This window comes from Protopterus annectens, chromosome 1.part2 (genome assembly GCF_019279795.1).
Source record: "Protopterus annectens isolate FY-2018-M chromosome 1.part2, PAN1.0, whole genome shotgun sequence".
Taxonomy (NCBI): Eukaryota; Metazoa; Chordata; order Ceratodontiformes; family Protopteridae; genus Protopterus; species Protopterus annectens.
In genome coordinates this window covers 257,217,804-257,245,038 of record NC_056727.1, presented here as the reverse complement: position 1 = coordinate 257,245,038, position 27,235 = coordinate 257,217,804, and the positions used below count along the sequence as shown (strand labels likewise).

Below are 27,235 nucleotides of genomic sequence, written 5' to 3'. Positions count from 1 at the left end.
CACCCTGGGGGCTGTGGTGAGACCAAAGGTTAGGGCTCGAAACTGATAATGATAGACTCCTAGCCGGAAGTGGAGGAACCTCCTGGAGCTTCTGTGCATCTTTCTGTACATCTTTATGTGATAGCAGGCGTCCTAGAAGTCGAACGAGCACATCCAGTCACGCTCTTGCAGGTACGGCATGATGGACTGTAAGGCGACTATCCGGAACTTTTCTTTGGCAACTGACAGGTTCAAAGTAGCCAGGTCCAGAATGGGCCTCAAGTCCCCCATTTTCTTTGGCACCAAAAAGAACCTGGAGTAGATGCCCGATCCTGACTGATCAGGGCTTGTTTCTCTAGCAGCTTGTAAATTTCCAGTGCTGCTACCTCCCTTTGTGAGCGTGGTACGTCCAGGAGGTGTTTGGGAGGAACTACAAATGGGATTGAGTATCCTCTGGAAATTATCTGAAGCACCCAGCGGTCTGATGTTACAGACTCCCATGCCACCAGGTGCAATGACAAGTGACCCTGACTGCCTCCAGAGTAGAGCAGTCAGGCAGCCCCTCAGGGTTGCTGCACGGGCCTGTCTGAGAATGGTTCTAGAGACCAAAAATTCCTCTGACCCCCTCTGCCTCTGGCCCGGCGTCTATCCTGTCCCCCTCTGCCTCTAGGGGAAGAAGAGCCCCGAGCGTCTTGGGAATACTGAAACTCCCGGAACCACATCTTCTTTTGCCCTTGCCGATTCCTGGAAAAGGATCTTTGAGGGTTCGAGAAGCAGATTCCGATAGCAGACAGTGTCTTCCAGTCTTTCACTCTAGACCAAGATGTCTCAGATGCTTTTACCAAAAAGGGTAGAAACATCATAAGGGGCATTCGCAAAAGATGCCTTGAAGAGTTCCGTGAACTGACAATCTTAGCCAGGCATTATGCCTCATGGACATGCCGAACCCAGCTGCCCTTGCTGCTCCTTCAGTAGCATGCGACAGGAGTCGCATGGATGTGTTGGAAACTGCTGTCAAAGTGTCCATCCTCGCGGAGAACGTGCCTCTGTCCTCCTGCAACATGGACTCTGGGGGAGACTCAGCCAGTTCCTTTACCAGGTTGCGCTGTAGTCTAGTAACGTGAGCCAGCTAGTTCAGCGCCCTGATGGAAAAGGTCGCTGACGCATAAACCTGCTTCCCTAGATGGTCCATCATCCTAGACTCTCGGTCAGGGGGATGAACTGAGGAATTCTCCTGGGCTAGTTCCTTTTTGGTAGCTGCTGCTACCACCATGGTATCTACAGGGGACCCTTTATTCCATGCTGGTCTGTCAGAGGGGGCTCAAAATTTTGTCTGGGCATTTGGGGATTGGTTCCAGTGTCCAGCTCCTTCCAAACCCGTGAAGTGACCAAGTCCACCAGGGGATCTGTGGGAGGGGACACCCAGGAAATAGATGGGCCATGCCAAAAGCCTCCAGGAACACAGATTCATCCAAGGAAGGTTTTGGGGTGGACCAACCTCCATGCTAGCACAGGATTTCCATGATGTCTCCAATGGAGACATCCTCGGGAGGTGATCTGGGGGAACTTTCCCAGTCATCCAAATCCATGTCCTCTGTGAGGGACTCGGGGGAGTCCAACTGCCTCCTCTTGAATGTATGCTTGCGAGGTACATCTCCCATGGGGCTCTCCGGGGGGAACTTTCAAGCCACTTGTTCCACAGGGGGGAACCGCCTGGGGCTCCACGAGCATGGGCTGTCCCTCAGGTAAAATGATGGGATTTGCACACAAAGCGAGAGAGTCGGGCGGAGTCCAAAGAAATAGTCAAGGGCCTTGAGCCAGTGGAGAGAACCCTTTCTACCATGAACGCAGCGGGAGAATGAGCTTCCTAGGCCACCAGTAAGGAAACCACTATCCCCGGATCAGATGTGAAAATCAGATCCGGGCCTGAAGTGGAAGGAGCTCTGAGGGGGAAGAACTTGGCACAACAATGTCAGAGCTGATGGAAAAAGTTCCACTCCCTCGGATCTGACACCCAGACTCCAGCTATGAGAGCCACTCGGATCTGAACTGGTCTGATCAGACATGCTCCAGGCAACTGCCGGCGTTGAGGAGACAGGTACAGTCGGCGCTGACCCCCTAAGGCCACCCTCGGATCCATGTGCTCCGAACCCGGAGGCGGGTTCAGAAAAGAAGAAATTGGAATGAAGAAAGGAAGCGAGCCCCCCTCCCCTACAGAGGGAGAGGGGGCTGGCAAGACTCCCATCTGGATTTGTGCGTGAATGAACCTCTGCATCATTTTATCCATGTCTACTTCGGAAAAGCTGCGGGTGGACTGCAATGAGGCCACGGACTCCAACCTGGCTGATCGAGGAACCAATGTCCTAGATGGTGGTCGCGGCTCCTCCGGCTCCAGGGAAAATCTGGGAGATCGGAGCCGAGGGGAGTCACGATGCCTAGACTGACTCTTGGCGGGAGTTCCTGATGTAGATGAAGGGTCCGGAGACCTCTTTCGTTTATCTGTCCGGTGCTCTCTCTCCTTCCCTCTGCCTTTTCTGAGCTCTGGTTCCACAGGCTTAGAAGTGGGAGGGTGAGTCCCAGCCTGGGAAGGAGGAGTAGGAAGGACAAGAGAGGAAGGAGAGGTGGCCACAGCAACCGCCTCCATAGTAGGTAGAAGGCCTTTCAAGGCTAACTTAGCCAGTCTATCCTTAATAGCGTGCGGGTTGAAACCTGCGCAAATAGTACAATCAGTGCTCAAATTGGCTACACCCAAACATCACGCAAAGAGTGCGGCCATCAGCGGGTGACAATTTTGTGGCCATACTCAGTGCACCTCTTAAAGACTGGCTTAGGATCAGCCATGTCCTAACTCAAGATTGTTATAGAAATCTCAAATATAAAAAGAACAACTAGTTCTCTAAACACAGGCAAATGGAGACTAACTACTTCTCTAAACACACCCACTCACCACACTCTCGGAAAGCACACAGAATGCTGGGGGGGGGTGAAGACAACCATACACTAAACTACCTACCTAAAACTACACAAAAAGCCTAAACCTTGACGCACCAGCGAGGGGAGGAAGAGAGGGAACCTACACTGACAAGACTACACTCAAAAAAACACTAAAACACCAAAAGAACCCAACTCACACACTCAGAGCTCAGAATCACAATGCTTATGGCTAGTCGCAGCAAACGAGATCTGGGGGATGGAAGGTAGTGGTGGTGTACTATGGGTAAGGGGAGGAGCTTGGAGCTCGGAGCAGATGCTAGTGAAACTGCCGTCTCGGATCAGATACAGATCTGATACCCCACAGGCTGAAGATCAAATGAAGTAATCTACTTCAGATCCTAGATATAACTTGCTCTATCTGAGACATGGCTAAAACCTCATATTACAAACTGTGAAATTCTCCCCCCAGTTATATTATTATTCGACTGGAGAGAAGAAAGAAAAAGGGTGGAGGAGTAGCTATACTCTACTCTGCCCAGCTCCCCCCCCCCCAATTAGCTATCACCAATTTCTGCTCTGCTGAAATACTTATAGCAACCTGTAACCTAAATCAACACAAAAGACTGGTCATTGCAGCAATCTGCATACCCCCAGGTAAAAACATTCCCATACTCTAGCAGTTTTTTTCTTGGATTTCTATATCCATTACCTATGGAACCATCATCCTTGAGGATATGAATACTGACTGGAACCTTGTTAACAGTGAATCCCTTATCTACTCTATAACCCTTTACGGCCTTACCCAGCTGATCACCTCACTCACGCACAGGCAAAAAAATTCCAGAACGGCTCGGTTAATGACTGGATATTAGTATCCAACCTCCAGTGCTATCATAACCCTTCCATCCTACCCAGCTCCCTTAATGACCATCCCCTACCTCAGTAGTAAGACATTCACCTAATCTTAACAAGGGCCACCAATACAGAGAGTCTCGTGACCTTAAAAATCACCCTAAACAAATTACTGTCCACTGTAAACTGGTCATTCCTACACACATTACCCCTTAATAAGGCTGTCCAAAGCTTCAACAATTTATTCCTAGAAACCCTTAACACTCTGTCTCCCAGTAGAAAAATTAGACTAAAATGTAATTATGCACCATGGCTAAACCAGGCAACTCTATCACTTGTGAACAAGAGAGAAAGTGCCTGGAAAGCATGGACAAAAAACACAAACAACTCAACTTGCCACTTGCCACCTGAACTTATATAAACAGATTCGCAATCAAACAAAAAAGGCAGGTCCTACTAGACAAAAAAATCAAACATCTCTGAGCAACCCACATTCCAATCCAAAGAAATTCTGGAACTCAGTACAACTACTATTTCCAGGAAACCCCTCTTCACCAAACCGCTTCCCTAACAAACCTTCTAATGAAACTGCAAGCCTACTTAACGTTTTCATTGAAATAATAGAAGAGCTTACTAAACTAGAAAAACTTTTGAAATAAAGACTCCACTACCCACCTCATCTCTTCCATCCTTCTCCCTAGCACCCGTAGCAACTTCATCAGATCACTTCTTAAACTCAAACTCTGTTTCCCATCAGGTGACAAACTCTCTCCATTATTTCTCAAACATGCAGCCGAATCAGCATCAAACCCTGTATATATACTTATCAATATATCCATCCAAGAAAATACAGTACCAGATATCTGGAAAAAATTCTTCATAGTACCCCTCCACAAGGGAGGAAATTCTACAGAACCCTCTGATTACAGGCCTACTGCCATATTATCCCCCTTATCCAAGATAAGATACTGGAAAAATGCATACATAGACAAATATTAAACCACCTCTTACAGGCAAACCTAATTACACCCAGCATGGTTTCGGACCCTCGCACAGTACGTCCACTGCCCTCCTAATCTTTCACACACACTGCCCAAGCCAGAGATAATAAACTCTTATTAGCTCTATTCCTTGACCCATCAAAAACATTTCATACAGTTTCCCATCCTCCTAAACAGACTTTCCAACCTCTACCTCCACTACCTCCTGGTTTAACAGTTACCTCTCAAACAGATATCAGTCCGTCAGATGGCAAACATCCTTCGCCCCTTTCATCTTGTTAAGACCTGGGTTTGCTAGCGTTCTATCCTGGGCCCCCTACTTTTAATATATTTACAAATCTCCATGTTTCCTGCCCCCACTCTACCTTAATACAGTACGCAGACAATTCCACAATAATTAACACCTCTGACAATATACAAAAATCTCAACACTGTCACTCAACCTAGTAGAACAATGGCTAACTGAAAACAACCTGCTTCTCAATCCCAAAAAGACCAAGCTTCTTGTTTTCCTTCCAAAAAAAAACTTCAATCCAGCTACAGACAACTTCACCATCTCATCCTTGGACGATACAATTATCACCGCCGACTCAAACACCAAATTGCTTGGAGTTACTATAGACGACCAATTAAAATTCGACCTACATATCTGAAACTGTTATCAAAACGTCCAATCAAAAACAAGGTCTTCTACACCGCAACAACAAATATATACCTAACAAATCTAGACCTATACTGGCTCAAACATTTATTCTACCATCCCTGCTGTATGCTGTTCCCATACTTACTAACCTCCAAAATAATCTCTTAACCTAACTAGAACCCACCTATAACAAGATAGCAAAATTCGCAGCCAGTAATAGCTACAAATCCCATCACTGTACATCCCTGAAAATCTTAAGATGGCGGGAGCTCCCCCACGTGCTTCAAATATCACAACTACAAATTGCACACTGCATCCTAAACAGCTCCAACTCCTGCTCTGCTACATCCATAAGTTCACATAATTTAGGGGCTAAACCGAAGATAGCCCAAACCAACATAGAGCGTTTTTTACCGCTCCCAGTACAACAGCAGCATTTTACGAGAGGCAGGTCCAACAGCAGGGGCAGAATGAAGAGGAAATACTCGGGAGAACAGCAGTTCCAGAGAGGGAGAGCAAAGAATTGAAGAACTTGACGGTTAATCTGTCCAAATATAGGTTAACCCCTGTAGATGAAACTTTACTGAATCGTGGCTTAAACTATATTCCAGCTCAGGTGAGTAACCTGCCTGAATTGTTAACTGACCTAAGACTCTTCATACGGAGTTTGTCTCTGAAACTTTTCTTTAATCAGCAGAGCAACTCACTAGACTCCACAGACAATGAAAGTCATAACAAACTTAATTTCAAGAAAAAGAGCGTGTTTACACCAGCGCCATCACCAGTAGCAGAATGTTTCTTGAGAAGCTGTGAGAATGACTTTTATAGGTACTTTTACAATCATAAGCACAGTGCTCCATTCTTTAACACCTGTACCAAAGAATGGGACAGTATATATGAGTTGAAACGTGAGAGGGAGTTGGTTGTGAAACCAGCAGATAAAGGAGGGGCCATTGTTTTGTTAGATACAGAAATGTATAATAAGAGCATGTTAGAGCTTCTGAATGAAGCAGCCACTTATAAACCGATTTCTAATATGGAGTTTGAAAAGGTGGTGTATGATATACATCAAGAGTTATATGAGTATGTTATGTCCAGACAGATTGACTATGAACTGTACCAATACTTTTTTGTTGAGAAGCCCAAAATACCTTACATCAAAGGGCTTCCCAAGATCCACAAGGGTATTTTTCCACCACCCATGAGACCTATAGTGGTTGGGCAGGGCTGGGCTACAGAGACTCTATCTGCATATTTAGAAAAATTAGAAGTGGACCTATTAAGAACTTATCACCTGCTAAATGTGATTTTTCTAGCATATCTTTGAAACAGAAGGTTAGCATTAACTGAGTCAGAGACCTTCTAGTTGCCCGAAATCTTCAGATAGATTCAATCTGCTTTCATGTCAAAGAGAATCATTTCTAGCACAAAGTTCAAGTCCCATGCTGGCAATGGAGGTTTCCTGGGAGGTTTTACATTTTAATTCCCTCAGAAACTGTCTGAGCAGAGGATCTTGAGAAGACAGGAGGATCCAAGCTGTATTGTGCTGAAATAGCTGATGCATGTATCTTGATGGAGGAATAGGACAGGCCTGTGGTAGAGCTCCGCCAAGTACTCCAGGATGTTGGCTATGTTCACCAGTGTCACATTTTGCCCCTTTGCAGTACTCAGATGAGATATCTTTTTCCATTTTGCTGCATAATTCTTTCTTGTTGAAGGTCTCACGAGCCTCCAGGATTATGTCCTTAACCCTTTGGGATAAATTTGGGTTAATTTCTGTTATGTAATGTTCCAGGCAGTTAGCTGCAGAGTTTTTAGGTTTGGATGCAGAATGTTGTAGTTGTTCTGTGTCAGCAGTAATGGGATCAGGGGCAGTTTCCATATTTGTTCCCAGGACATGCTCCTCAGCAGTGGGTACCAATGTTGTCTTGGCCAGTCTGGGGCTATCAGAATGATCCTCGGACGTTCCTCTTTGATCTTGAGAAGCACCTTGTGCATCAAAGGAAGTGGTGGGAATGCGTATGCTGTCAGGCTTCTCCAACTGAAGGATAGGGAGTCCACCTTCCAAGCAAGTGGGTGGTAAGTCCTTGTGCAGAATTTCTTCAACTGGTGATTGTATGGGGATGCAAACAAGTATATTTGTGGTAATCCCCATTCTCTTGTGATGGCTTTGAAGATGTCCGGATGCAGCATCCGTTCGTGGGCATCTGTTGTAGTTCTGCTTAATATGTCTGCTAGAATGTTTTCCTTCCCTGGTACATAAATTGCCTGTAACTGAATGTTGTAGCTCAGAGCCACATCCCATAGGTCTAGTGCCAGCCGGCATAGGGGGTAGGAGTGTGTGCCTCCCTGTTTGTTGATGTACCACATAACTGTGGTGTTGTCTGTCCTTATCAACAGCTGGCCTTCGTGGAGAAGAGGTCTGAATGCCTGGATTGCCAATTTTACTGCCATCATTTCTTTTAGATTTATGTGCAGATGCAGTTGGTCTCGAGTCCATAGGCCTTGAATGCACTTGTCCATCATGTGTGCTCCCCAACCGAGGTCTGAGGCATCTGTCGTGATAGTTTGTCTTGGTTGACTTTTGCAGAAGGGCAGTCCTGTGTTTGATTGACAGGCCTGAGCCCACCATAAGAACTCTTGTTTCAGGCATGGGATCATTGGAATTTTGGTTTCCAGGCTGTGCTTGTGCTGAGACCACAAATTCTTTAGGTACCACTGTAGCTTTCTCATATGAAGCCTGGCATGAGGGACCAGAATTATGCAGGATGCCATGAAGCCTAGAGCTTGTAGCACTTTTCTTGCAGTTAGATGGCTCTGCTTTGTTAATGCCAAGAAATAGAGAGGAAGTTGCTCTTTCTTTTCTGCAGTTAGGAATGACATTTGTTTTGATGTGTCCAGTTCTGCACCCAGAAAGGTTATTATTTGGGATGGAATCAGCCTTGACTTTTTGTATTGACTGTGTATCCCAGGGCTTGTAGCAGGTAGATGACTCTTTATAAGTCATCTGTTAATTTGTTTTGTTGTCCGCTTGTATCAGGCAGTCGCCCAGGTGGGGATAGATTTGAAATTCCTGAAGTCTGCAACGAGCGATTACTGATGCCAGGCATTTCGTGAACACTCTGGGCGCAGTAGATAAGCCAAAGGGCAATGCTGAGAATTGATAATGCTCTGATCCTGCAAGAAATCTGAGGTATCTTCTGCAAATTGGTCTTATGGGGACGTGCAGGTATGCCTCCTTGAGATCTAGAGTTACCAGCCAAGACTCCTTGCCCAGCATGGGAAGAAGCTGCTGTAGGGTCAGCATTTTGAATTTTGGAACAATGAGGAATGTGTTTAGAGCGGACAGATCTAGAATAGGCCTCCATTTGTTTTCTTTTCTTGGTACCAGGAAGAGCCTGGAGTAAAATCCCTTCCCTTGCTCCATAAATGGTACCTTTTCCACAGCACGCATTCTTAATAATTGAGATATTTGTTTTAGAGCTTCTGCCCTTTGAGAAGGTGGTAGGTTTGGCATTCCTCTCTTTCCTGGTAGTGTATGGAAATGGAACCTGTAACCTTTGTCTATAGTCTGCAAAATCCATTTTCTCTTGTAATGCAGTGCCAGTTTCTTGAAAATAATGTTAGCTTTCCGCCTAAGGGTGCTTCTAGTTGTTCCCTGGTATGTGCCACCGCCAAGTCACTGTGATTGAGTTGTTGTAGTGGTGGTGGCTGTATCCGTGCCTCGTTGGTTGTTACCCTGCCAGTGGCGACCCCTGTAGGCACCCCTGGATTGGTTTCTGCCTCTAGAGCCTATTCCTGCCTCTTTGTGCCTTAGAGGAGTCCGGAAAGGACCAATTCTTGGAGGGCCAATTCCTGCTAAACCTTGGAGGTTGAACTTGTAAGAAATCTTTACTGTTTGCACAGATTTTGCTTTCTCTTCCATCTTTTTCAGAACCTGCTGTGCGGGGCACCAAATAAATTGACCTTGTCCATAGGTGCATCCAAAAGCTTAGATTTGACATGGTCTGGTAATGCCTGCTCTTTCAACCATGCATGCCTCCTGATAACTGTGCCAGTCATGGCTGATCTAAAGGAAGCCTCCAGTGCATCATAGCCACATTTTAAAGAATGGTTACTAACCTGCTGTATGTTATGTAACATTTCTTGAACATACTTTTTATCTAAAGATTCTTCAGAGGACAGCTTTTTGGTCAACTGGTCAAGCATAAACTCTTGATATTGAATCATATGAAATTGGCAGTTCAAAGCTCTAGCTGACAAAGTAGCAGAGGTGTAAACTTTTTTACCCCATCTCTCTAAGGACCTGGATTCCCTTTCAGAGTGGAGGGGGTTTTTAGAAGAAGTAGCTGCTACAGCTTTAGGGCCCTGGGAGATAGTCTCTGGATCTGCAAAAGGGGCCTTATATAAGTGGTGATGAGTGTCCGGGACCCTGTAGTACCTATCTGGTTTAGCAGGAGCCGGAGGTAAAGTATCAGTAGTAGTGCAAGCATCATTAAATGCATCATCAACAACAGGTAGAACTGGAGGAATAGCTAAAGGCCTATGCTGTGGTAAGTATAGAAAGGTCCTAAGCCTTTTTCTAGAGTCTGAGAAATCTTGGCCCTGCCACTGAAATTGTTCCCTCATAGCATGCAAGGTTTCCCAAAGGAAAATTCCTCAGGAGGAGAGGCTGAAGGGATGGACTCCTCAGCATCAGAGTCTTCGTAAGGAGAATAAGAAGCCTCAGGAGGGTCTGTATGTTCTGAATCATCAGAAGAATCATCTGTGGCTACTGGCTCAGGGGGCTCTGCTCTAGGCCTCTTTTCTGGAGGAGGAGAGAGGCCCTGTCTGGATGAGGCTGGGATCCACGAATTAAAGTGATGAGATCCTGTGCCAAAGAAAGCATATGGGAGCTGGTGCTGGGCCTGTGAGAGGGGGGCTTGGCAGGCACAGGTTTGGAAGTTTTGGCTGCTTTAGCCCTGGCAAAGGCCTTAATAGACATAGCTGGAGGAGGCCTAGCAGCTCCACGTGCAGGGGTAGAAATATCTAGTGGAATGGTGTCTGATAAATCCTGTGAAATCGCAACAGAAGGCTGGATTTCAGAAGGCGTTTCTACCAGGATAGAAGAGGCCTCGGTAGAAGGCAAGTTATTGGCTGAAGAAAGAACCGCTTGCTTGGTTTCGGCCGAAACCGAGACACTCGTGAATTGCTTAACCGCGGTTTCAGCCGAAACCGCGGACCGCGAGTGTCGGTCCTTTTCGCTTTTGGTTATTTGCGTAGTCGGAGGATCCGACGGCATAATGTAGGCAAAATCGGAGCCGAAAATCTGTTCAGCAAAGTCCGAGCGACGTCTAAGAGTCCGTCGGTTAAAAGAAGCACAGGCTAGACAAGCTGCTACGTCGTGGTCTGGGCCTAAACAATGTATGCAAAGATAAACAGTTATTAACTTTCTCTGACATCGGCTGTGGCAAGAAAGAGTCCCCAATGGGGTACTTAGCTTTATAGAAGTCTTCAAAGTAGTATTCGGTAGTAGTAATCTCTGGATCTGACCGACCGGCACTTGCGAACAGCTTCTGCTTCGGGCGCCACGCGGCAAGAAAGACTGGGGAAAATGGCGTCGCCTGATGCCTTTATACCCGAAGAACTGCCGCAATGACGTCGGGTGGAGTGCGACACCAGCCGAAGCCAGACCCAGACTTTGGAATCCGGCCGACCGAAGGGCTGCCTGACGACAGGACAACCCATTTGTAAGGACTGCAGATGCATCCTTGAAGGACATCTAGGTCTTCTGCACCGCAACAACAAATATATACCTAACAAATCTAGACCTATACTGGCTCAAACATTTATTCTACCATCCCTGCTGTATGCTGTTCCCATACTTACTAACCTCCAAAATAATCTCTTAACCTAACTAGAAACCACCTATAACAAGATAGCAAGATTCGCAGCCAGTAATAGCTACAAATCCCATCACTGTACATCCCAGAAAAGCTTAAGATGGCGTGAGCTCCCCCACGTGCTTCAAATATCACAACTACAAATTGCACACTGCATCCTAAACAGCTCCAACTGCTGCTCTGCTACATCCATAATTACACCTTACACACCCAATCATGACCTACGAAGCACACAACAAAACCTTCTGGAGGTGACAAAGCCAAACAAAAATATTGGAAAAAATACTATACAGTCATTCAATTGCATACTCATGGAACAAAGTTCCATTGTCCCTTCGTTCTACTACCAAAAGTGGCGAATTCAAAAAGCAACTAAAAATTAATTTCCAACATGCATGGATATGTACTTGTCAGGAAATTACCTAATTAATTTTTCTTCTTCTCTCAATTAACACATCTGCCTGGTATCTACCTAAACTGTCTATATACATAACTCTCTCTGCAGTTAGTATCTATGCTATTAAATACATCTTTGTTATAGTATGCCGTGACGTTGCTATGAATTTTTTTTAGGCAATGCTGCATTCCTTGTAAATAACTTAATGATGACCAAATTTCTCAAATATAGTTTGTCTTTACTTTTAGGCTAAAGATGGAAGGATGATAGGTGTTTAATTAGAGCATATGTAAAGGTTACTAGGAAGCAGAAAGAGCATAGGTTTATTAGCATGATAATTTTAAAACTACTACTCAAATGGTTGGGGGGGGGGGTTGGATCTGTTTTGTCAACTAGACAAGAAAGTTGAACAATGCTGTATACTTAAAACATTAAATATCTGGTATTGTTTTAAGAGGAGTTGGGCTAAATGAAGAAGGATGGCAGTGAAAGAAAAGACCAGTTTTCTACAGTAGTAAAATACAAGTTAATTTAACCACATGCAGTAGAATGTGCAGCAGTACAACATGTGTATTCTGCATGTGGAAGTCCATAATACTTTTTTGATATCTAGGGAAGGCTTGGGGATTTTTCTGTAATTTGAAGTTACCTCACCATGGCAGTCTGAGAACCTGTGATGCAAGATATTCACATCCCTAGGTGGATTTTTTTTTTTTTTTTTTTTAAGTATTTATGCCAATTTGTTTTGCTTCTCCTAGTCTGTAAAGGTTCTAGAGCATATCAGCAAAGTAATAAAGCTTGCATAATCAATGCTCCATTAAAAAGAGAATGCTCATACTGCAGAAGCTCAAGTACAGAGTGATTTAATGAGAAATACTAAAGCTTATATCGTGAGTAAATGGGATATTTGCATTTTCTTCCAAGGGGCAAGCCCCCCCCCCAGCCCTCCTACTTCATCTTTATTATTGTCACTTCTCTCTGAAGTGCAGTAACCTAGACGATGATCACTGACCGTGTTTGAAGCCAGTTTCACATCTTCTCTGAGCCTGTGAGATCAACTACCCTTCAAAAGAAATGTATACCAACTTTGCCGTCTTAATCCCATGTGATTTGAGCTGCCGTGGCCTAAGCAACTTAAACTCCAGCTGTTATGCTAAAGGAATGGTCATACTACACCTTGGCTTTTGTTAATGATGTACAAGAGTCAGCAATGGATCTCAATACAATGACTACTCACACTCAGCTGGACACTTTTAGAGGGCATTCACCTACTTGTCAGCTGAAGGTGGAGAGTTAGGATGTTTGGATAGCATATAATGACAGATTCCATAAAGGGGATAACAAAGGAGGCCTCAAATCTCTTCCTTAGAAACTCAATCATTTCTTGGGCAGAAAAAGGGGCTTTAGACTAGTCTAAGCTGTCTTTCACAAGTCTGAGGGTCACTTTAAAGCTGGGGACACACACTGGGATGGGCAGGACTACAGGAGATGGGCTCTCTACTTTTGTTCTTCTAGCAGGTAAACAAACTCCAACAAAGCAAAGAAACAAACTAAAAAAGAAGCATCACGCTGAAGAAAAAATATCCTGACTGTAGGGTAAATGAAAACACACTGTATCCTTCAAAAGTTCAATCCTTTAATTCAAAAATACTTTACTACATGACAGCTTTATTCTTAAAATTAAAAACTTCATGAGATAAAATGCATGAAACAGCTTCTTCTTTAAAAATTACTGCTTTGACTAATAAAATTCAAGAAACCCCATTATGCGACTACCAAGCCTTCTTTCCTAGTTTTTTTTCTTCTAGCAGGTGACAGTAGTCTCAGGTTCCTCTAACTCTTCGAATGAGCCTGAATATGACACCCTTCCAAACACTCCACTGCTCTAAGGTCATGCCTGGTACTACCAACGGGAGACTAGGTTAACAGAGTCAGATCAGGTACTGTGGAACATGGATTCAGTGAGTGCTAGAACACCATCCAAAGGTGTGATTCTAAGCAACACCTGTGGATCATGGTGCTATCCAGAACCCATGACTGTAGCAGTTGCCAGATATCCGCTTGAGGTCTACTTCCTAAAACCCAAGCCTGGCACCAGAAGAAACCATGGACTCTGCTCAACTGCTTACCCATGTCATGATGGCCTGACTTATATCTAGTGTTAGATGGAGGATCCAAGCACCAATCCCATCATGGTCAGCTCTTGATGATCACCATCTTTTGATCACAAAGGAGGACAAGCACTTCTCTTTTTGGCACATCTGACATGTGCAGCAGTTGCCACTTTGAGCTCAAATGTGAAACAAAGAGCACAGTGCTGGTGCAGTTCTTAGCTGGTTACCTAAAAGCCACACAGACACTTGGTGTACTAACATTTAGGCAGGCGAGCACAAGACTTCACGAAAGATAGCAAGAATCATGATTCAGACTGTGCAAATGGCAAAACAGAATACCTAGGGCTCAGTGATGAAGCTTATGTAGTCAGCACAGTATGGCAAACACTGCATCAGTACCAGTGCATGAATGCCCCCAAATGTGGATCTTCTACATTTATGCCCAATGGAGAAGGTAACTTAAGCTAACAACAGAACTATGCAGAAGAGTCCTTCATGCTACAGCTAGTTACCCAAACAAGAACCCATGTATATGCCACATTATACAACAACCCCCCATTAATATTCCAAAACGTGCACACTGATAGGTCAGTGTGCACACTGTAAATCAGACTTGTACTAATGGAAAAAGGTCCGGTCGCCCAGACTTCTTCCATTAGTACAAGTATTTTTTTTTTACAGCAACAGAGAACGCAAGATCTCTGTTGCTTTTTACACACTGTCTCGCTATGTTAAAGGAGTTTAACATAGCGAGACACTTTGTAAAAAGCAACGGAGATCCTGATTTCTCCGTTGCTTTTTTTAAAGCTGTCTCACTATGTTAAATGGGTTTAACATAGCAAGACAGCTTTAAAAAAAGCAACAGAGATTCTACCTTGCTTTTTTTAAAGCAGTCTCACTATGTTAAACTCCTTTAACATAGCGAGACAGTTTGTAAAAAGCAATGGAGATCTTGCTTTCGCCGTTGCTTCCATCCACAGCTCTGATGTACTGCGTAAGCATATGCATGCGCAGTACATCAGAACTGCCGCAGAATACCAGACAGCTGTGGAAGGGCAGCAAGGAGGCATTATACATTGCCATTATTTAAGAAAAGTAATTATTTTTTTCTTAAATAATGTCATTGTATAATAGCAATAACCCACACCTGGGTGTGGTTAATGCTGGATTTACTCACGGTGGTCTGTGTTTGGCCACTTGGGCTTCGCCCTAGTGACCAAACCACACCAACCGTGGGTAAATCCAGCATTACCCATAACCAGGTGTGGGTTATTACTATAATAATTTATTATAGAAGCACTTCACAACATTATTAAATTCCAGCACTACAGCTACCTGTACATCCTCCTACAATGTAGAGGGAAGCAACTATCATAAATCATGAAGATGCCAAATCATCCTTTGAATTTGGAAGAAAACTTTCAAATTCTGGTTTGCAATGGTAGCTACTCTTGTATGTTGAATGACCTGGACTATTATTTGTACAAGTACAAAATGTTGGACATGGACAACTCCTATTTAAAGCACTGTTTAGATCTGAAAATTGTGCCGAAAGGCTTGAGAGTTTGTAAGTACCCAAACAATGTTGTTGAGGGTACGGATTTTCGTCATGAACTGTTGAAAGCGTTTGATCAGTGTGGATTTGATATAATGAGAGCCATCATAAAAAACAATGCAGGTGAGATGGAGAAACTGCATGATAAGATTGAAAGAGTTAATAAGGGTATTACCAGTGACTTGTTGTTTAAAGTTGAGGAAGAAAAAATTAAATAAAATACCAAAAGTTACTTAAGAACTTAGAGTTCAAATGTATAGAAGTGCAGAACAGGAAGGTAGGGAAGATTGAGAGGGACACCAAAGAATACAAAAACAAAATGCAATACCCCAAAGCCTAAAAGTTGGGCTAAGGGAGGGAAGTCACGTTGGGAAAAAGAACTTTATGAGGGGGTAATACAGGATGAGGTTTTACTTCACAAAAATGACCCTGGGTGTCCCAAATTCCCTCCATTTAGGAGATCTGAAAGACTTATGGACAAAGAACCAGTAGCTTATAATACAAAAAACTACAAGGGCAGGGGCTGGAGACCTGAGGGGAGGAAGGAAATGGGATGGAATTAACAGACAGTATACTACAGGAAGGTAATAAATGGACTTACCAAGACTTTAATGTATTTAATTATTCTGATATAGTTGTTGACAAAACACTTTTTGATTTGTTTTCTAAGGGCTATGGGTTCATACCAAGGCAGAAAACAAATATTTTTAAACTACTAGTAGATGTAAAATTATTTGAGAAAGAAAAATTTAGAACTATTTTTTAATGGAAAGGCAAATAATTCAAATCAAAACAGTTTGGCATGTAGTAGTACCTTTAACCCACCTCTACACCCCAATTACGGAATTTTGAGTTGACCGTGGAAAAGGAATTAAGGGCTGGTTTGAAACAGAATTTTGTGCATCCTAATTTAACAGCTCAGGAACACCAAGTTTTAAAAGACCTAAGTAACAGGAATTAAGAGTTATGAAACCAGACAAAGGTGGGGGGGGGGGGTTGTATTTATGGATAACATTCAATATGAAGGCAAAATGATGGAAATATTGAATGATACAAACAAATATTCTAGAATTTCCATTAATGAAATTAACATAGCGTACAAGAAAATACAGGTGGTCTTAAATGTTTTATTAATGGAAGGACTAATTGACATTAATACTTATAAATATTTGCATGTAGAGAAACCAACAGTCCCTTCTATCTTTGGGATTCCTAAGGTGCACAAAGATATTAACGACCCACCGCTAAGAGCTATTGTTTCAGCAAATGGGTCAGTGACAGCACCTTTAGCAATGTTTGTTGACGTAAAGGTGAAAGGATTGGTTTTGAATAACACAAATATACTAAAAGATTCATGGGACTTCTTGAGGAAATTACAACCCAACTTATTTAATGAGGAAATGGCTTTTGGGACTTTGGACGTAGTGGACTTATTTACTAGTATACCACACGACGTTGGTATGGAGTGGTTTGAGGAGATGTTGATTGGATACAAGGAAATTACTCAATGTGAGTTTAGGACAATTTTGGTCCTAATGGAAATGGTGTTAAAAAACAATTTAATTTTTTTTCAAGGGGAATATTTTAAACAAGAAAAAGGAGTGACCATGAGGGCACATTGTGCCCCGACTTATGCTATTATTGTGATGGCCTACTGGGAAAACAAATACTTGTTAAAAGTCCCCGTATAAATGTTTTTGGACACTATATGGAAGATTTCTTGACAACCTATGTTTTTTATGGATGGGGAATCAAAATAATTTTGATGAATTTGTTGAATACCTTAAGGGTACAACGGAATTTTTTGATTTTACCCACAAATTTGGCAAACATGAGTTAATTTACTTAGATGTCAACATTAAGAAAAATAACGGAAACTTTGTATCGAAAATCCACAGAAAAGAAACCTTCTCTAATTCCTACCTACATTATACTAGTTCGCATTATACTAGTTCGCACCCACTACACCAGAAGAAAGGGGTATTGAAAGGGCAACTTGTAAGAATGTGTAGGATGACTTCTGATGATAAAACTTTTATAAGTGAAAGTATTAAATTGAAAGAGTTATTTTTAAACAGAAGTTATCCCAGTGATTTATTTGACAAAACACTAAAAGAGGTATCAGAAGAAAGGAAGGGCAAGTTTTCTACAATTTTAGGGATAACACCTCCCCTGAAAGGAAATGACGAAAAATTGAACACTGGTTTAAATAAAGATTACAACTCGGGGTTTGTTACTACCTATGGTGGTCAGTCAGGTGTAGTGAGAAAGGTAATGGATAGGGAATGGAGTAACTTTACCAAAGTATCAGACTTAAAACATATTTTTGAAGAACCTTTGACACATATACCGCAGGGGGAACACTATAAAGAATTTTTTGGAAAGGGGTTCCAACAAAGTTAAACAAGAAAGGTCAACTAGAGAAAAGAAAGGGCTGTACAAATGTGGTAGTTGTAACTACTGTGCCCATCTTAAGATTGGAGACTCGTTCTATTTGGAAGCTAGAAAAAGGAATGTATTGTTAAACACCTATGCCAACTGTAACACAAAGGGGATTATATATTTGGCTACGTGTAAGGAATGTGAATCCTTTTATGTGGGCAAAAGTGAAAGAAAACTAAAACGAAGAATTTATGAACACCTCTACAATATCAGAAACAGGTGTGAAAATAACGCATTATATAAACACAGCATGACATGTAAAACACCAGGATTTCAGTTTTTTGTACTTGAAGTAGTTACAGTGGATCCTAGGGGTGGTATGTGGGAGACATTGGTTGAATACAGAGAGTTATACTGGCATCCAACACTAGAAGCTAGTAGACCTCCTGGTCTCAATGATATGACTTCATTAGCGCCAGTATTGAAATTAAGATCTGCCAAACTGTAAAATGCCTTTCATTCAATGTTACCTACAAGTTTTTTAAAGTGGTTAGTGAAAAAAACCTTTATAAGAATTTATTTGCAAATTTTCAAACAAAAGTATTAAATAATTTTGTTTGTTTTATTAATATTTATTTTTACCACATGAGGGAGCCAAAGATTACTTTTTTTTTACATCTGGCTAGTAACATCAGTTTAACACAGTTTTTAAATGTTTTTAAAATGTTTTTAAGTAATCATTTTATGATATCTACATGTATGAAGATTACAGAATATTTAATGGAAACTAGTATTTAATGTTTGGATAGAGTTGTACTTATGGAATCTAGTGTTTTTTTCCAAGATGAGAGTGACAAATATTTGATATGAGTTAATGACATCTTTTCTCCTATTGGATGATTGTAAAATTGATTTAATGAAGTTGTATACATTAGGGATGTGTGGGATGTTTTAATTATCTGATGAAGTTGAAGACGAAAACGTTTTGTATGTGCCTAGCGTTTACATGTTTTGTTTGTTCATTAAACGGCAGTGAGGGCATCCAACTTGGTTCGTGGTGCTTTTTTCGTTTATAATAATTTATTACAGAAGCACTTCACAACATTAATAAATTCCAGCACTACAGCTACCTGTACATCCTCCTACAATGTATAGGGAAGCAACTATCATAAATCATGAAGATGCCAAATCATCCTTTGAGGTCTGCAACACTATCAACCTTTCCTTTGCCTGGATTTTTTTTTTCCGGTATTCTTGTATGTACTTCCATATGCAAGATTACCGAGCACTGCATGCAAGACATTTTCTGGTGCCTTTTCCTAAGCCCTGCCAGATGCTCAATGTCTCTAGCCCCCACAGGTGTACAGAGATTCTGAGTAAGACTTACCATCTGTGACATCAAAAGTCTCCAGGAAGAGGTCATCAAGCCGAATGAGAGCAAGAGCATCCTGCAGAAAAGACACAATTAACACGAGAAAAGCTGAGACAATGCAAATAGAGATTAGTCAGTAATCTTGTGGAATAATCAGAAATAATGTAACATTTGAAAAACAGTACACACAACTTCTGACTAGTTACAGCTAATCTTAATAAACACAAATTTTAATAGTAGTCTCCAGCATTGAAAGGCAACTTAACAGTATACCTGACTGAACTATGAAAAGTGAATGAATAATGACCAGTCACGTTTCAATTAATACAAATTTCAAAATATAATTTGGGGCTTGAGTCTTTGCGTTCCAACAGTGTAACATCTTTATAAATAGTATGCAGGGCTATCAGTAGCAGCTCACTATTGTGCAGAGCTATTAGCAGCAGCTTATGAATGTTTTTATTGTGGTACACAACATCAGTTTCATTGCTGGGGGTTTCTAGACTGAAAGGTCAAGGCTCTAAGGGAAAAACTCAATACCTATCTGTCCAGAAGCAATGACACCTACACAGTGTGCTGCAAGTCTTTGGTCTGAGTCCCAAGTGGAAGCTATTATTTCACTTCTGTGATTCTATACTTCAAGTAGAAAAAAACTCAAATCACACCTACAATGCAAACATGCTAAGAATGCACACACGTATCATAAATGCAATATAAAAATGAGGAATACCTATATCAAATCCTCATTACAAAAAAAATAGTACACAATACTACACTGCATTTCCAGGGTTCATACCAAGTACTAGGCTAGCCACCCTTACAGGAAATGTTAAGCCTAATCAATTACCATTCAAATCTAAGAATTAATGGAACCATGAAACCCTGTATCTTATATTTGTGAGGTAAGCATCTTGACAATACTGTCAATCTCCAACCCTAAATGGCAATCCATAGTACGAGTAATAACACCATTCAAAATAACCTGGTCTCATGCGGTTAAAATCATACAGTTAATGCACAAATACCAGCATTTCAGGGCTGTAGTGAGAACAGAGTTTTATCACTTTGCGAGTTAAAACAAACATTCCTGATCAAGCAGGAAGAACCCTCTTCACAGCCACTTCCATTAAACACAGTTTAAACTGCAGACTAATACTTACAAAACAGTGCTGTACAAATAACTAACACCACACACACACACACACACACACACACACACACACACGTATACTGGCCACCTTTGCAATGGACACAACTCTGCTCTACACTTTCTGCTGGTTTTTAGATATTCCAACAGTCAAAAGGGAGATGGTGCTAGCAAACTGTTCCTCCAACAATAAATCCAAATTAAAAAGCAAGTAAAGGAGGCTCCAGACCACTGCTGTACAGCACATAGAACAGTTTAATAAAATAACAAACACCAGGTGAGCGCTTTTGTGGCCCAAGCCACTTCAGACAACATGCAAATACTGCTCTACAGGATTTATACCCAGTGCTACAATCAATTATGCAATTAATTATGCAAATAATCCTCCTTTGTACAGATTTAAAGCCACACAGTAATAAATAAAAAAAAACATGACATGAAAAGCAAATCTACACACTACCCTGTAAAAACATTCCTCCATGCCTCATAAAAAATATACCCATGATGTTAACATATACATATGTTAAATGACAACAATAATTTAGGTACCATTTAATATGGCCCCCTGTATTGTTAGACTATTGATTATAATAATTTATAATAAAGCTTTATGGTCAGTAGGATATATGGGTGTATGCATTTGTATATACGCATATATGGAGGAATAAATATTTATTTAAGATAAAGCAACACAAGGACTGGTGCAGACTGGGGCGACTTCAAACACAGCTCGAACAATTCTTCTTTTATTACAAAAATAAACTTCCACAGATTACATCCACTGGTTAAGCGCTTTCAACTGCCAATACACAGTCTTCATCAGAACCAGAAAACTGGAAAAGTTCCTAGTTTATATATTAAATATAACAAAAATGGCGCCAACTTGTTTAAAGCAACAGCCCTCCATAATTCAATATTTAAATATTTAAATATATAAACCAAATGTTACAAGTCATCCATATTAATCAACCAAATAAAATTAAGCACAATGCCTATTATACATAATGTGTAATAAAATATAATACATTGTAATATTGCTAATATTAAAATCACATTGCGTTTTTAACTAACTATTAAAAAATCCAGATTGGTTTCTAACTAAGTATAAAATTCATAAAATTCTAACCTAATATAAGAAATATAAGAATTCCTAACTTAATATTAAAAAAGGTTTGATACTAATGCTATCATTAATACCAGGTAATCTAGTGGCATCTGTATGTATTTGCCACTTGCTTTCTTTCAATGCCAAAGACATTTTCCAATCCCCTCCATATAAATGACTGACAACCTGGTCAATAATAGCAAATTTAAATAAATGTTCTTCACCTTTCTCTTGTATATGCCTATATAAAGCATTATTCTTATCCTGTACTTGTATTTTGTAATAATGTTCATAAATACGTCTTTTTAACTGTCTTTCTGTTTTACCTATGTAAAATGCAGGGCAGGCAATACAGGTAGCAAGGTATACTACCTGTTTGGTGTTACAATTGCCTGCCCTGCACCTTACAAAGGTGTTGCTGATGTCTGCCAATCTAACAAATGCTGCTTCATTAATACGACCACATTGTTTACATGTTCCACATTTTTTAGTGGTCTTCCGAATATCCTTAACTTTTCCATAATTATCAGCCCTTTCTAATAACCTTTTAATATTAGGAGCAGTTTTGTAAACAAATGATGGATTACCCCCTAATTTAGTACCTATACTGTTGGAGGTCGTAGTCAAGTCCCAATGTCTGCATACAATGTCCCTTATGTAATTTACATACGGTGTGTACATTAAAACACACACCCTATTGTAAGCCACATCCCTAGGTTCATTTTCAAATTTAACCGTATTTGTTTCTCCATTAATTTGATTGAACCTTCCCATCAAAGGTACATATGTTTTACCCCATTGTTTTGAGACATAATCTATTGTATCCTTTAGCATAACTACAGGATATCCTCTGTTCTCGAACATCCTAAAAATATCCTGCAATTCAGCATCCATAACTTCCCTCGTAGATGACATGCGTGCCACTCTGATACATTGTCCTTTAACAACATTTTTAAATATATATGGTGGATGATTACTATTGAACTGAATATAATCATTTGAAAATGTGGTTTTTCTGTAAATCCTTGATGCAAAACCTTCATCCGTATGACTTATATATGTATCCAAATAAGCGAGTCCCTGGCTACTTAGATTATGTGTAAACTTTAAAAATTGTGTTGTACTATTTATATACTCAATAAATTCACCTATTGTCTCCTTTTGGCCCTTCCATAATATAAATAAATCATCTAGATATCTAGCATAAAATGTTATGTCTGTATAGAATCTACTTTTAAACAAAAATTCTGATTCCCATTCCAACATTACAAGGTTGGCAAAAATGGGGGCACAAGACGCCCCCATAGCTACCCCCTTGCTCTGCCTGAAATATTCTCCTTGGAATGTAATATAATTATGGTCTAATATTAATGCCATCATATCTGTTAAGCAAATCCTGTCCCAACTTAAATTAGAGAACTTCCTCAGACTATTGCTAAAATATTCTAGTCCAATATCCTTAGGTATACTTGAAAATAAGTCTATTACATCTATTGTCAAATAAATTAGACCTTTGTTCCACAAATCAGATGTAAGTTTACCTAGAAAATTCCAAGAATCTATCATTAAATGTGGAATGTGTCTATATACATGTTTGGTCCATCTATCAACCACCCCTATATTGAATGTTTTAGACTTAGAACCTGAAATACTTGGTCGAAATGTTTTTTTTTTTTTATAGATTTATGGACCTTAGGTATACCAATTATTTTGGCCAAAATAGGGTAATCAATTTTCAGAAACATATATATTTCATTCGTAATTCTATTATCTAATAGATATTCTTCCAGGGCCAAATCAATTCTTTTATATCCAATATTGATTTGCTTGATAGAGACTGCTTCATAGTTACCTGACTCATGCAATAAATTGTGTATTTCCATGTTATAATCCAACGTATAATAAACTACAGTGCCTCCCCCCTTATCGGGCTTCATAATTCTTATATCATTATTATGCATCAATTGGTTCAAACAATTCCGTTCACTTACTGTTAAGTTATCCTGATATGCATTGTAATATGAATTATCTCTTCTATTCCTTATATTTTTGTTAAGCCAATATATATCTTTACATACATTCCACATTTAATGACAGATTCTTGGAATTTTCTAGGTAAACTTACATATGATTTGTGGAACAAAGGTCTAATTTATTTGACAATAGATGTAATAGACTTATTTTCAAGTATACCTAAGGATATTGGACTAGAATATTTTAGCAATAGTCTGAGGAAGTTCTCTAATTTAAGTTGGGATAGGATTTGCTTAATAACAGATATGATGGCATTAATATTAGACCATAATTATATTACATTCCAAGGAGAATATTTCAGGCAGAGCAAGGGGGTAGCTATGGGGGTGTCTTGTGCCCCCATTTTTGCCAACCTTGTAATGTTGGAATGGGAATCAGAATTTTTGTTTAAAAGTAGATTCTACACAGACATAACATTTTATGCTAGATATCTAGATGATTTATTTATATTATGGAAGGGCCAAAAGGAGACAATAGGTGAATTTATTGAGTATATAAATAGTACAACACAATTTTTAAAGTTTACACATAATCTAAGTAGCCAGGGAATCGCTTATTTGGATACATATGCAAGTCATACGGATGAAGGTTTTGCATCAAGGATTTACAGAAAAACCACATTTTCAAATGATTATATTCAGTTCAATAGTAATCACCCACCATATATATTTAAAAATGTTGTTAAAGGACAATGTATCAGAGCGGCACGCATGTCATCTACGAGGGAAGTTATGGATGCTGAATTGCAGGATATTTTTAGGATGTTCGAGAACAGAGGATATCCTGTAGTTATGCTAAAGGATACAATAGATTATGTCTCAAAACAATGGGGTAAAAATATGTACCTTTGATGGGAAGGTTCAATCAAATTAATGGAGAAACAAATACGGTTAAATTTGAAAATGAACCTAGGGATGTGGCTTACAATAGGGTGTGTGTTTTAATGTACACACCGTATGTAAATTACATAAGGGACATTGTATGCAGACATTGGGACTTTATCACGACCTCCAACAATATAGGTACTAAATTAGGGGGTAATCCATCATTTGTTTACAAAACTGCTCCTAATATTAAAAGGTTATTAGAAAGGGCTGATAATTATGGAAAAGTTAAGGATATTCAGAAGACCACTAAAAAATGTGGAACATGTAAACAATGTGGTCGTATTAATGAAGCAGCATTTGTTAGATTGGCAGACATCAACAACACCTTTGTAAGGTGCAGGGCAGGCAATTGTAACACCAAACAGGTAGTATACCTTGCTACCTGTATTGCCTGCCCTGCATTTTACATAGGTAAAACAGAAAGACAGTTAAAAAGACGTATTTATGAACATTATTACAAAATACAAGTACAGGATAAGAATAATGCTTTATATAGGCATATACAAGAGAAAGGTGAAGAACATTTATTTAAATTTGCTATTATTGACCAGGTTGTCAGTCATTTATATGGAGGGGATTGGAAAATGTCTTTGGCATTGAAAGAAAGCAAGTGGCAAATACATACAGATGCCACTAGATTACCTGGTATTAATGATAGCATTAGTATCAAACCTTTTTTAATATTAAGTTAGGAATTCTTATATTAGGTTAGAATTTTATGAATTTTATACTTGGTTAGAAACCAATCTGGATTTTTTAATAGTTAGTTAAAAACGCAATGTGATTTTAATATTAGCAATATTACAATGCATTATATTTTATTACACATTATGTATAATAGGCATTGTGCTTAATTTTATTTGGTTGATTAATATGGATGACTTGTAACATTTGGTTTATATATTTAAATATTTAAATATTGAATTATGGAGGGCTGTTGCTTTAAACAAGTTGGCGCCATTTTTGTTATATTTAATATATAAACTAGGAACTTTTCCAGTTTTCTGGTTCTGATGAAGACTGTGTATTGGCAGTTGAAAGCGCTTAACCAGTGGATGTAATCTGTGGAAGTTTATTTTTGTAATAAAAGAAGAATTGTTCGAGCTGTGTTTGAAGTCGCCTCAGTCTGCACCAGTCCTTATCTTGCTTTGTACGTGGTTATATAGTTGCTATTTGAGTATTTATTTAAGATAACTATCTTTTGTTATTTTTTTTGTTTTTTTACATTTGTAGGAATATGCATCTAAGATAGTTATTTTTATATGTTTTATGAGTATGAAGTTATATGGAGCGTATGTATATGTTAACATCATGGGTATATTTTTTTATGAGGCATGGAGGAATGTTTTAAAGGAAGTGTAGATTTGCTTTTCATGTCATGTTTTTTTTTATTTATTACTGTGTGGCTTTAAATCTGTACAAAGGAGGATGATTTGCATAATTAATTGCATAATTGATTGTAGCATTAGGTATAAATCCTGTAGAGCAGTATTCACATGTTGTCTGATGAAGTGGCTTGGGCCACAAAAGCACTCACCTGGTATTTGATTAAAACTAATTTTATTAAACTGTTTTATGTGCTGTACAGCCGTGGTCTGGAGCCTCCTGTACTTGCTTTTTAATTTGTTTTTTAGATATGTTCATAGAAATTCCTTCCTCTACACATTATCCCACCAGAAACAACTGTATGGAAGGAAAAGTACTCTGTTTTTTATGTCACACTCCAGAACTGCATGTTTTTCAAACTCCATAAGAAAACCAGGAAAAACATTTAGTAAGGTCTCTGCTTTTTGCCCTACCTGAACTTCTGACTCCGTACTGACTATCTCCCTAGCTGCAAAACATGTGCTAAACACTTAGACTATAATCGTTAAGTTCATAGCTGATTACTAGGCTATCAGCCGAAGAGCCATTTTAAGCCTAGCGAAGCTTACCCTAAATTTACTAAAATATTACTCGTGTGTCAATACCTCCAAGGAACTTTACAGCTACGATATATGCTTGTACACATTCACAGGCTGCCCCTGTTGATTAGGGGAAAAGTACAGTTTTGTACCTACCATAAATGTAGATGTTCGAGGATTCCATTGCTGCAGTCCTGACTATTGGGGTATAGTCCAATACCAGAGTACATGACCAACGTCATATCCTCAGTCTTTTCTTGCCCCAGATGTCAGAAGACCCCAAAAAGACAAGTCCCAAAAAACCTGCACCAAAAACATGTACAATATATACAACAATATATATATAGAAAAATATAAGCATGTAAACTCACCTACACAACCACCCCTAAATACAGAGGGGAAGGAGGATGGAATCCTCGAACATCTACATTTATGGTAGGTACAAAACTGTACTATGTTCTTCGCCTTCCATTGCTGCAGTCCTGACTAAGAATCCCAAAGCAGAGGTAAGGGAGGCTGGCAAATCATAAAGAAGTAGGAGCTGACAACAAGCCTTGCAAAACAGCTGTGGCCAAACCAGCCCTAGACTTAGAGTAGATAGGAAGGTGATAATGCTTAGAGAAAGTATGCACTGAACTCCAAGTAGCTGCTTCCAAAATATCCTTATTAGAAATGCTGTAGAAGTGGCAGTAGCCCTAGTGGAATGAGGCCTAATCCCAGCTGGAATCTCCTTGCCATGATGGGAATAACAAAATGCAATGCAAAAGCCAATCCACCTGGAAATAGTTTGTTTTGACACAGGCTTGCCCTGTGAACTCAAAGCAAAAGAAACAAACAACTGCTGAGACTGCCTAAAATCCTTAGTCCTGCTTAAATAATATCTCAATTGCCTGTGTACATCTAAAGTGTGCAAAATCTTTTCCCCTTTATTTTGGGGTCTGCATAAAAGTAGGCAAATGAATAGTTTGGTTTAAAGCCACACTAGAAACCACCTTAGGCATAAAGGAAGGATTAGTACGTAATGATACCCTATCCTTATGGAAAATC

The 27,235-nt window shown here is 40.0% G+C and overlaps 1 protein-coding gene across 1 annotated transcript in view; it reads right to left on the bottom strand.

Annotated features, from left to right (window-relative positions):
* PNO1 (partner of NOB1 homolog) overlaps positions 1-27,235 on the bottom strand; it is a gene marked incomplete in the record, with an annotated part of 355,670 nt that overhangs the window by 198,300 nt on the left and 130,135 nt on the right. The window contains 1 exon segment of the mRNA XM_044055944.1: positions 19,127-19,187. Within this exon segment, the coding sequence (XP_043911879.1) occupies positions 19,127-19,187 (61 nt within the window).